Raw genomic sequence first — 12,226 nt, 5'->3', positions numbered from 1 at the left:
AACGAAATCCAATCGACTCAACTGCCTGCTCCGTATCGTGCTGTAATTTTTTTTTTTCGGTCTTTCGGCCGCTGTGGAATTGCAGAGAGACTAGCTAGAGGCCGGTCACCGGTAGGTGGCCACCGGTCATCGTTAACCTTCGCCACGCCACGGCGAACCTCAAACAAGAGCGCCTCAATCGGGTTGGTTACGGCGGTTTAATGCGGATCGTAAATTATGACCTTAATAAGCAGAAACTTGGTCAAACGGGTGATTTATATGATCCCGGGAGGGCCCGAACTTATCGGCCGGCCGGGAATGTGGTGATGAATTATTATTCAATTGGCTGCGTGAGGAAAATGTGTGTGCAAAACAAAAAGGAACCGTTGGATGAACTTTCGCCTGATGTTGGTTCCACTCCGAGGGGGGCGATAGCGGCGGATTTTTCGGGGGTCCTACGAAAAGGTCCATAATTAGCTGGTGCTGCTTGATACTTTAGCCGAGCCGGAATAGGCGTGTTCCGTTTCTACGGCCACAAAACAGGATCATGATCTCACCTCTGCAAAGCAACTCACTCACATCGTACACGACTCCGACTCGGACTTCTCGGCCGCAGAGCATATCGGATAACTCATCCCGTATGAGTCAAATCGGGCCCAAACTATTCCGGGAGAGTGCGGGCAGCGCACAGAGCTCATGAAAAACGGTTCCATTTTATGGCGGGGCAATAAAAGTGAGCATCGCACTTAAAACGCATGTGTTTACGTCATTACGGAGCGTATTAAAAATAAAAGAACCGAACTCGTCCGTCTTGGAGTATCGCTTGTTGAAGTGCGCAGCAAATCGCCGTCCCACGATCCGGAGGCGCCATTCAGAAAATAAGTCCACCCCGAACGTCCCATCCGCTTGGCAGAACATCAATCTGCTGCGACTTATGGTGCGACCAACCACGAAGCATCAATCACGGTGCGTGTTCGATAATTAAAACCGTCCTGTTTTTTTTGTGATCCATCGCACGCCTTTCATTTCCTAATCAACCCTGCGCTGTGCCGTGCTGAACGAGCGATCAAAGAAGATCGAGAGTGGGCCCTTGAGCGAACCCTTTCTGCCGAGCTGGGGCTCGCATCCTTTACCTTCACCAATTATTACTCGAAAGCTTCTACTGTCCGAAGGCCGTACAGACGACGACATCGCCGGGTAACTTGAGCCATCTCAGCTCCGTATGCTCCACGCTCGTTCAACTAATAGTTCACATCCGTTTTATTCCGTCCGAGCGGCTTGCAAGTCAATCTTTCCCGTGCGCCGGGCCTCTTCGCTTTCTTGCTCGCCGGCCGCAGGGCCCTAAGTCTACCTCCGGGCCCAGTACGGGGTACCATCTGGTTTGGTTTCGTCATGGCTCACCGAGTCCCGCAGTTGCATACTCCGGAGGACGCTCCGGAGGACGAAAAAGCTGTTGATGACTTTTACACCACGATGAGTTTGAATGTCGAACGAGCAAAAAATAAAAGAACACCGACAAACGGTAAACGACGGAACGACAGCGCAACAGGAACGGAGGACCACAAAAAAAATGCATTACACAAACACACGATCCCGAACGCATCCTTCTAGCGTTCCGGCCGTTGGGAAGGTTTTCGTCAAAAACCGGCAGCAGTTTCCGGTATCCGGTCGTGCCACAATGCGCCAACATTCGAGGCACGGGTTCCCTGGGCACGGCCTTGGGATGGATGAAGTTGTCGACGGAGCATGATCCACAGCGCCCCTGCGGGGTTTTCGGTGTTCAAGGTAAAGGTCATTGGCGGCTGGAACGTGTCACCGCATATCATCAAGCGGATCAAGGAGCGTCACCCGGGGCCCGGGGCTGCCCCGGTGTTCCGATTGTGAACCGGTGACGGTAGCGCGCGCAAATTGGACGACCGACAATCGGAGCAAGGCATCAATCATTATTCTAATTATTTGATCATTCACCGGCGAGCCGCCCTCCGATCGCATCAGACGCTGATGACGGACCTTCAATTGCATCACACGGTGCCAACGCGTGCCGCGGAATTGCACAGCACCCCGCACCGGACCGAGTATCAGCGTGCCTTACGTAAGAAGCCGCGCTGGCGTCGTTGCTAGCAAAACTGTCCGGTACGGGCTACTGATGGGATGGCGGTAAGCTACAAATTACTTACTGCCTCGACGAGGAGCTGTGGTAGCCCTTCGAGAGGTAACACACACATGAGTAAGACATTCAAAGCTGATGAGCTCATCGGCGCAACGGTATCGCTCTGATCCGCCGCCTGAAGCAGTCAGCAGTTGTCACCGCCGCAGCTGATTTCATTCCGTCAGGGAAATAAAATTAGGCCGCGCTGATGGGAAAAATCGGTAACACTGCCACACTCCGACGGCCCGGAAGTCCGGCCGCCACACGTCCGGTCACCAGCAGCGCTGGGGGCTGGTGCTGATGATGATGCCAAGCGCCGCCGGCCGATCTATTGCGTTGTGTGCGGCGATTGCGGCGCACATTAAATTACGCCCGGCCCGGTCCGGTCGATGATGTCAAACAGAAGAAGAAAAGCGTGGCCTTGTGGCCGCACCGGGAAGGGCTGCTGGCCATTCCAGCCGGCAGCTGGATGGTGAAACCAGACGCGCATTTTTGTGATTTATTTATAAAACTAGACTACCCCGAAGCCCTTGAGCGGCGCTCGATGCCCGCGGATGCCAATATTTCAATACCGCTCCTATTGTGGGCCCTTTCGGGAACCCCCTCCCCGGGTGGGTTCGAGAAGGGCACATTAGAAAGCATAATATTTTTACGGTGCCGAACGAATCCGCCCCAAAGAAACCTCGGCCTCGGCAACCAGGCGCGCCACGAGCGTGTTGAATTTTTTGTTCGTGTTCTTGGTAATTATGAAAATCTCCAACAGATGTCATCTGGCGATCGTGGGGCGCGATTCCAAACAAGAGAAATCACATTACAACAACCATAAACCGGACGTGACGAAATATTAACCACCCGAAAGTCGGTAGCGTTCGGTGACGTTTTAACATCGGGAGGAGGTTCGAGAATGACTGGCTTTACGGCACTCCGGGGACGCTCTGGGAAAACTCAGAACCGGCGCATTGCAAAAAAACTGGTCATTTTATACGTCCGAGCTCTGATAACGCCAAAGGGTAGTCTGGTTTGATCGGTCGCTTGAAACACTTTTAATGCGGGTCTGTTTCCCAATCGGTCACTTTTGGTCAATCTGGCTTCTGTGCGATATTTTCCAAATGGATCGACGTCGGCCGGAAACAGATGCTGCCTCTCGCATTCGCGCACATTCCGCGGGGAACACAACCCCTTCGGTTGCTGCGGAACTGCGGATTGATTTGAGTGGGTCTGGAATTTGAATTGGGGTCTTGGGTCGGATAACCGCTCAAAACATAACCGAACGGGTGTAAGTTACTTGTCAGCTTTAATGCAACATGTCCGATCCGATGAGACATTTGACTGTAAACAAATCTCTAGCGACGGGGAACGAGTGGTGTCAATACTGCACGAAAGCGATAGGAGTTTGTCGGAGAAAACGAACCGTACACTAACTTTTAAGAGACCTCCAGGGGAGGCTCAATTAAGGCAGAAGACCACCATGTCTGTCTCTCATTTGTTTTAAAAACGCTTGAAGCATCTTGCGGTGTATCTGCGCGTCCATAACGATGATTCCCGCGAATCACTTAGACAGCAAAGACGGCCAACAGTTCCACGCGCACCACGCAAACGGATATGATGGATGAAGAAGGTGCTCAAAATTGTTCGTTGCTCGCTTGAGATACACCTTTCAAAACACCGCGCACAGCGACCGTTTCCACTTGAACCCCCAGCACTCAAGTTTGTCGTACGAGTCTGCGGGCGACCTACGCAAAATTCTCCCCAACATATCTTGCCAATAGTTTCCCCCGTCTCGCGCCTACCAAAGCCTGGGCCGCAGAGTGCTCTCCAATGCTGCTCCGGTCTAGTGAGCTTTCGTGTACCGTCACATTTCCACCACTCCTTTCCGCCACCCACCGCCGATGGCTGACAGCCGTCGCTAAGCCGAAGATTTGTTCTCCAAGGTTACGATCGGCAGAGGTCTGGCGCCCATAGGTGGTGGCCACACACCACCAGCGTCGTTGGCTCCGCTCCGAGCGACCTCCAAGAACGGCGAAGAAAACTAAAACTGCCATTCGGAACGAACACTCCGCGGAGGCCGAGAGTCCACCGAAGAAGGAATTCGATTCCGCGTTCCGTGACCGCGGGTACATGACATGGAGAGGTGTGCTTCTCCGGGAGAGTAGCGAAAATATAGCAACAAAACGCAGGATTAGATTAGATTACGGGCACGTTGTGCATCCCACGGTCACCATTTTACGCGCCGTACTCTACGTACCGGCCGGCCCCATCATCGTTAGCGAACTTGAGAGTTTTTTTGTGTGTTTCAGACGACAAGCCGACGTGGATTACCGTTGTCACTAGGCGAAGGATACGGCATTGCGTTCGAAGTGTTAACGTGCACGGTAAACATCTCGAACAGACAGAACACAAAGTTCCTTAGAGGCTTTTCTGTTGTTTTAAGGCACACCAGGAAAATACTCGGTAAAAATAGAGAATCCCGGAGTCATGTAATGCCCATACGACGTATCGACCCTAAGATTTTGAGTCGTGCTCTCGTACATTTGGTAGGGGATTTGTCCGTGTAGGAAACAAGGAGGAAGTTCTCAGCATCGGAGTAAATATTAAAAAAACGGTCGAAAAAATCCCGAAGAAGGATGGAGGATAATAGATGAGCATCGAACGGACGTCGAAGTGTCAGTGCCAAGTGGCAGGGCCATCCAGAAGCCTCCAGAGTTTGGCTGCCTCAGATTTGTCTCTTATTTTGCTTTTCTCTTCCATTTCGAGACTTTGAAGTCTTCGAGAAGACGCGTTACACACACACATAGCCACACTAGCGCGCCAGAGCGGGTCCCGGCGTCTGGCTGTCGACCGCAGCGGAGATTCGGACTGCCGATTATAATTCTCAGCTCGGGAACAGAGAACCGGGCCCAAGAAGGGTTAGATAGAACAAAATGCCACCAAAAATTGGAAATCTACCATACGACATCGACATCTATCGTATCACATAAAAAGTATGCCCGGAAAGTATCGAAAGAGAAGCTTAAAAACAAGAACACATTAATCATACACCAAATTCCGGATCAGAAACTTTAATGTCGTTAGGGCTCTGGAGTTTGCGTCGTTTGCATTTTGTACCATATTCTAATAAAATGCTTATGCTTAATCATAGCATACGCAAGATCAGTTAGCCAAAATTGATTCTAAGGTCAAAACAATTCAATTGCGTAGTTCCGTTTGTGTTCTCCGGCGATTCTCTCGGTAAATTCCACACGCCACAAAGCAATTGGATAAGATGTTCTACAAGTGACTCATCTTCAACGAGCACACACCGAAATGCTATTAGAGCGCCGGAGGCCTCGCGGAGTTGATTGCCAACGGAGGGAGGCACACAGCAAGATGGTGGGTTACGATCACGCTCCTCCGTTGCCAGTACCAAACAGCTTTAATTGGCATTCCGTTGAGAGACACCATATTTCAACAAAAAAGCTCACTATCAGCAGAGCTCCGATTGCTTACTGGTCGGCTCTGGGTCGGAAAATAAACAAAACGTGCCAGCATAGAGCCCCACTAAACCCGGTGTTCGGGCGATCTTTAGCTTATCGGGCTCGGGTTGACGTAATAGATTCTTCACCTAAATTATGTCTCAATGGATCGGATTTTTTTTGCGAAAACAATAACAATTTTAGAGCAATAAATTCTAATCAATAGTTGAATATAATACGACCAGCAGGGAAGTATGAAACTTGACTTATATCGAAAAATATAGAATAGAAAAGAAAGACACCGTGGCACGGCTAGAAAACTAACCTTCAAAATCGTGAACTCCAAACAAACGCACACACACACATACAGCAGCTAATCCTTTCCTTGTGGTGCGATCGCCGACAGCCGCTATCGATCAATTCTTCTGCGTTTCGCTCTTCTCAGACTCACTTTTTTACGATCGGAACTTGAAGAATTCAAACCCGCAGCTAGGAAAGTAAACACCACAAACCAAACACTGAATAATGCTAATTAATCTCGAAAACACTGTCACAATTGAAGTGCCGCGACGAGCACGAGAACCGACGTCGATGAATGATTCAACGGAACGGCGGCCACCATCGGAACGATCGCTATGCCGGTTCGGCACTAACATTGGAACCGGTCGGTCGACGTTTGGTTTTATGATCGGTTGTTCATCTAGCGGCCTTCAAAACCCTGCGGACGCGCGTTAGGACACTAAGCTTATGCTCCTACGCTATTGAACTGTGTAGCGCACGTGAATCGGTGATCGATTAATTGTGGCGTCCGGCTCGGTAAAAGCTGGACCACAACACGTCTTTTTCGTAGCCGCGAAACGTTCACCGGCAGCACGCAACACGCAACGGACGCACGTGCTAACGCGTGTTTATTCGAAGGCAGTCAAAAACGACTTCGCGCAGCATAGCGTATAACCGACGGAAACACGCTGTGGTCCCGCATTGGCTCTGAACTTCGCTCTCAAAACCGCTCTCTTTTGCTCGCACCCGCTCTCGAATGATACGGCAAGCGTGAGAAAACGAAAAAAGGGGTTCAAAGGGTGAGTGTGTGTGAGAAGCTCGCCCTTCTCACGCTCACGTCACTGGTTCCTGGAACAACATCCGATGACGAAAGATGTTTCGGGCTTTCCCAGGGAGAGCAAAACAGATGAAGGAAAACAGAGAGTAGAGAGCTCAAAAGGATAAATTCCTTCGCCGGTAGAAGGGGACAGCAACAATAACAAACCGCTCGCACTTCGCTCTGGACATTCCTCGGGACTCCTCGGTGAGAGAGAGAGCCGAAGCAGTGAGAGTGAGCCGAAGCAGTGAGAGTGAGCCGAAGCAGAGAGTGAGAAAGGTTGAAGGTATTTTCTCTTAGTAGGTGAAAACCTATTGTTTCTTTGGAGTTTAACTGGTAGTGTACTTTGAAATGGTTAAGAAATTGACTGTTAACGGAAACAACATTTATTCAGAATAGCCTAAATGGTGTTGCATGTTTGGTGTGGCAAAATGTTTGAAAATAAAACAATTATTACACGCAAACCCTTTCGACGTTCGCCTGGCAGCACTGCCGACCAACCCGTCGTTTGACAGCTCGTTTATTGCCCTGACAGCTGGTTCACCGAAGGAGGAAAATTCCAACTCATTCCGTTCGTCGCGAAAACACCTGCCAGTGTCCGAATTTAGTCGAATAAAAGCTAGTTTTGTGGGAAAAAATGTGTTTCGCTGACTGAAAGGTGCTCGTGAACTCACCCTACCCTTCGTACCATCCCACGTACCGTCGCAAAAGTTCCGTGTCGTGCATGAAAACAGAATCGGAACCACAAACATCGTTAGCTAGGAACTAGGAACTAGACATAACAGGCAGGCAGGCAGGCAGGCAGGCAACCGACAACAAACATCCGACGACGATGGCCGAGAAGATGGATACGTCACAGAAACCGAATCCGGTCGAGCAGAAAACGAATGCCCACATCGAGAAGATTTTTCTGATCACGCTGAACAAGAATCCACAGAAAAACAAGCAGCTCGTGTACATGGAGGATGTGGCGCAGGGGGTCGACAGCGGGCTGCTCGACCTGGAGGTCCTCGAGCAAGCCCTGTTCGAACGGATCCTGCTCTTTAACCCGGCCGAGTATCTGCTACCGAACGACATTACGACACCCAGCACACCGGAAGTCTCGGAAACGAAGGTCATCCTGTATCTGTACGGGTGTTTCGCGCGGAACGAGCAACCCGTCGATCAGAATGACACTGTGGCCGCGGAAAATCAGCGGAAAATGAAATCCCTCATCCTGCGCAACACGTGCACCTCGCTAAAGCAACCGGAACTGTACGAAGGCCAGAATCTGCCCGCCCAGTTGCTGGACATTTTCAAGCAAGCCGAATCGGACGATCAGCAAGCGGACAGGGCGCACTTTGTGTCCGAAGCGGTGCGCGAGCTATTTGCCGATGCCGAGAGTGAAGAGGATGGTTACGTCGTGATACGGAGCATCTTCGGGCCGATGCTGGTCGACGTGCTGAAGGCGCTGCGTACCGCGTCGCTGATCAGCATCGAACGGTGGGTGATGCCGTTCCTGCAGGTATTTCCCAGTGACAAGACGAACCCGCGGTTGGCACACATTTTCCTCGACTACACGACGCCGCCGGCCGGTTCGGAGGGAATCAAGTACTCGGAATCGCTGCTCGGCCAGCTGCTCTCGCTCTCCATAATGCCGCGAAACCACAACGGACCGTACGAGTACTACGAGAACGCGCTAACCAGCAACCGGTCGGCGTGCGACAATCTGTCGTCGAACCTGTGGAATGCCACCAAGCTGCACCTGGAGATGATGCACTCGTTCGTGAAAAGTTTCCTTTTGCTCGGTGGCGACGTGCGCTCGAAAACGCTCGACTGGATCGGAAAGTGTCTGCACGCGAACGTTCCTCGGGGGCAAATTTGGAACACGCACCATGGGATGGGTATGTTCGGTGGTAATCAAACCACTTCGCCTGACTCTTTCAGCATTAACCTGGCCAGCGTACTGTTGCGCCTGTGCCAGCCGCTGCTGAAACCCCAGCTGAAGGTCCTTATCGTCGATCCCACGTATTGCGCCGTGCGGGAAGCGGACAAGCAGGCCAAGGGCGTGCACATGATCGACACGGAAAAAGAAACCTGCCTGCTGCCGCCCGAGGACGATGAAGAGCAGCGGTTGGAAGCGGACAAGTACAACTTCGTAACCGAGTGCTTCTTCATGACGCACAAAGCGATCGATCTGGGCTACCGGGTGTGTATCGAGAAGTTTTTCCGCTCCAACCGTGAACTGCACCGACTGCAAACGATGTACCACGAAACGATCCTTCAGAATGGGCCCGATGTGGCGAACGACATTATGCAGATGCTGTCGTCGCAGACGCAACAATTTCTCTGCCTGCAGAACGTGCTGCTCGAACCGGTCACCGATCAGCTGTTGCTGCACTTCTACGAAGCATCGGCCATCTGGTTGACGCAGCTCAGCGCCCGAGATGCTGCACGGATCGATAGCCTTGGCCGGGCGGTGGGTTACGCACCGCAAACGGTCGAAGATGTGCAACTTCCACTGCCCACGGAAGGAGTTTCACGGGTTCTCAAAAGCATTCCGGAGTACATCCTCGAAAACATTGTGGGGTATCTGCAGTTTTCGCGCCACTTCGAGAGCCGACTGTTGCGCGTGCATGTCGAGGCACAGAACTCCATCTTCACGATGGTTCTCATTTTTATGGGCAGCTCCGAGCGCATACGCAATCCGCATCTGCGTGCTCGGCTGGCTGAGGGGCTGGAAAGCCTGTTGCCGAAGGAATCGGAATCGGGTGGGTTCAGCTTCAGTGCTGCCCTCTTCACTAACCATCCGCATCGGTTGGAGATCATTCCCAATTTGCTGCGCGTTTTCGTGAGCATCGAAATGACGGGCCAGAGCGTGCAGTTTGAGCAAAAGTTCAACTATCGCCGACCGATGTACGCCATCATGGATTATCTGTGGAAGATCGACGAACAGCGGCAGCGGTTCCTGGAGCTGGAGCGCATTGCCATCCGCAACATCGAAGCCGAAGATCCGCCGATCTTTCTGCGCTTCATCAATCTGCTGATCAACGATGCCATCTTTTTGCTAGACGAATCGCTCAGCAACCTGCAGCAGATCCGGCAGATGCAGGGCGCCCAGGATGCGGGCGAGTGGGACTCGTTGCCACAAACCGAGCGCCAGCAGAACGTGGCCAATCTGCGCAACCTGGGCATGCTGGCCCGCTTCGACAACATTCTCGGGCGGGATACGATCAACATCCTGCAGCTGCTGACGTCCGAGACGAAGACGATCTTTTGCCACTCGTCGATGGTGGACCGCGTGGCGGCCATGCTGAACTACTTCCTGCTCAACCTGACCGGACCAAAGAAGGGTAACTTTAAGGTGAAGGACAAGCGCGAGTTTGAGTTTGACCCGGCACGGACGGTGCTCGAAATCTGTCGCATCTACGAGAATCTGAAGGAGTGCGATGCGTTCTGTCTGGCCGTTTCGCAGGATGGTCGCAGTTACAGCCCACAGTTGTTCGAGTACGCCGAAACGGTGTTAAGTAAGTCCCAGTCTCGCAAATCCACCGGCTGTGGCCGAGTCATTTTATCATTCGTTTTTTTTTACTTTGCAGCCCGCATTGGCGGTGGACAGCTCATCGGAGAGATACGGGAGTTCGCGCAGAAGGTGCAGCGCCTGGAGCAGCAACAGAAAATCGACGAAGAAGCGTTAATTGATCCGCCAGACGAGTTCCTTGATCCGATCATGTCCGCCCTGATGATCGATCCCGTTACACTGCCAAGCTCGCGGATAACCGTCGACCGATCGACGATCGCGCGCCACTTGCTTTCCGATCAGACCGATCCGTTCAACCGTTCGCCCCTGACGATGGACCAGGTAAAACGGAACGATCAGCTAAAGGCCGATATTGATGCGTGGATCGCGGAAAAGCGAGCTGCGCATGCGGCGGCCATGTCCTCCGGAGCAGCGGCAACACCGGCCGCCGACGGGTCGAGTGACGACCAATAGCCTTCCCTTCCTTAGCCAATCGCTTCAACACACCAATCTGCGTGTCTCCTGCTGCCTCGGCTCCTCGAGCGAGCCCGGCCTTTGTATTTTGTATGTTTTGGTTTTATTATTAAACGTAGTGCAGGTTTTTCTCTAATTTTAACAAAATCTAAACTGTAGTGTGCGGGAAAATCATCTTTGTATCATGAAGTGTCTGTGTGTGTATCTGAGTAGCTGTATCGAACTAAGGGAATTCCTAAAAATAAAGACAATGCCACACACTCCTTCGGTCACCGATTTTCGGTGTGGAATAGCCAATTATCTGTTTGGTTTTCTTTTTTCGACAGTGTTTCAATCCGCTTTTCGAACAATCTTAACATACGCGTTTGCCGCATCCTTTTCAGTCTATATCGTTCGGAGGCCGAAGGGACGTGTTATCTATTTAATATCAATCTTTGTAGCGGTATTAGATGTATCACGAATGCCGGGACGAAACGAACCGTCGGGCGTTTAAATGAACAGCTTAAACTCGTTCAGTGGCCAAAGTCGACAAATAGCTCGGCTTTTCACGAGGCCAATCGGAACGGGACCATAGTTGCGCGAATCGGAACTGTTTTGTACATTGTCACCCTCGATCCACAGGTGACCCCGCGGTACTGTAACAATGCTCGGTCTGGGTTCTATATAGGTTCCAGACTCGTCCATCATCTCGACCCTGGCTTCGCCCTCGTTGCTGTCTGGCTGGTGACTGTGGCCAGTGTTGGTGGTCGGCGGGCTCGTTGATCGTGTTTCATCGATCGAACTGCTTACATAGTCCACTTTTTCTCGCAGCTTAGCCACGGGCACGGGGAGGGGTTTGTAAGCTGTGGCTGGCGCTGATCTTGGAGTCTGTTGCGCTGCCGTCCGTTCGGATGCGACGACCGATGTGTAGATTGTGTACGTGTTCGAAAGCGGGTTTAGATTGAACGATGCTCGGGTCATAATACGATCACCCGGCATACCAATGATTCGCTTACACACGTGCTGCACTGGGTTTGTTGGGCTTTTCGTGATGATTATGTCGCCGCGTTTTAGTTTCGAAAGCCGTGGCGTGATCCGGTCAGTAATTAGCACGTTGTTGGTGGTAAGCGTTGGTTCCATAGATGGTCCCACGCACTAGAAAATTACCAGAAAAGATCTTTGTCGTTAGAACCGTGCGAACTAACTTAGGTTACATAAATCCATTGGCCTAATACATACGACGACAAAATCACCAATGTACTCGAAGGTGCAATGCGTAATGCAGCCATACTGAATAATGTACCCGCAAACGCCTAGAGCTTTCGAGACGAATTTAAACATTTGCGTGAGGCTTTTGCAAAAACTCAGAACGACTCTTTTCCCGGAAAACTGTTTTGTTGCCCGATCAGCTGTGAAATAAAAATCTCAGCTGTCGAAAGGCTGATAATGGGTTACAAGCATTAGTTAACTTCCGATTTTCGGCAATGCTTTCGCTATAGTGTAAAGTAATACTTTTAACCGTGCCGCACGTTAGTGAGGTTTCATAAAATAATTTAAAGAAAAAAAACCACACAGATAACTAGCTCTCACGGATAAAA

General features: G+C 51.3%; 2 protein-coding genes across 2 annotated transcripts; one reads left to right on the top strand and one right to left on the bottom strand.

Annotated features, from left to right (window-relative positions):
* Positions 1–7,422: 7,422 nt before the first annotated feature.
* On the top strand, positions 7,423–10,971 carry LOC128275751 (ubiquitin conjugation factor E4 A). Its single transcript, XM_053014360.1, has 2 exons — positions 7,423–10,182; positions 10,255–10,971. Exons 1-2 carry the CDS (start codon positions 7,509–7,511, stop codon positions 10,647–10,649), a joined length of 3,069 nt encoding a protein of 1,022 aa, XP_052870320.1. The 5' UTR covers positions 7,423–7,508; the 3' UTR covers positions 10,650–10,971.
* Positions 10,696–12,010, bottom strand: LOC128275752 (mitochondrial inner membrane protease subunit 1). The gene is made up of 2 exons (XM_053014361.1): positions 11,868–12,010; positions 10,696–11,783 (listed from the first exon to the last, which is right to left on the bottom strand). The coding sequence occupies exons 1-2, from the start codon at positions 11,967–11,969 to the stop codon at positions 11,139–11,141; spliced, it is 747 nt and encodes a 248-aa protein (XP_052870321.1). The 5' UTR covers positions 11,970–12,010; the 3' UTR covers positions 10,696–11,138.
* Between the last annotated feature and the right edge of the window lie 216 nt (positions 12,011–12,226).

The sequence above is a fragment of the Anopheles cruzii genome, chromosome 3 (assembly GCF_943734635.1).
Source record: "Anopheles cruzii chromosome 3, idAnoCruzAS_RS32_06, whole genome shotgun sequence".
NCBI classification, from domain to species: Eukaryota; Metazoa; Arthropoda; class Insecta; order Diptera; family Culicidae; genus Anopheles; species Anopheles cruzii.
Note: the sequence above shows the minus strand (reverse complement) of the source record. Positions and strands in the feature narration are given on the sequence as shown.

Coding starts and splice junctions, on each gene's coding strand:
- LOC128275751 (XM_053014360.1), top strand. CDS start 7,509: ATGGCCGAGAAGATGGATACGTCACAGAAACCGAATCCGGTCGAGCAG. Junction 10,183..10,254: donor GTACGCCGAAACGGTGTTAA/GTAAGTCCCAGT, acceptor TTTACTTTGCAG/CCCGCATTGGCGGTGGACAG.
- LOC128275752 (XM_053014361.1), bottom strand. CDS start 11,969: ATGTTTAAATTCGTCTCGAAAGCTCTAGGCGTTTGCGGGTACATTATT. Junction 11,784..11,867: donor ACATTGGTGATTTTGTCGTC/GTATGTATTAGG, acceptor GTAATTTTCTAG/TGCGTGGGACCATCTATGGA.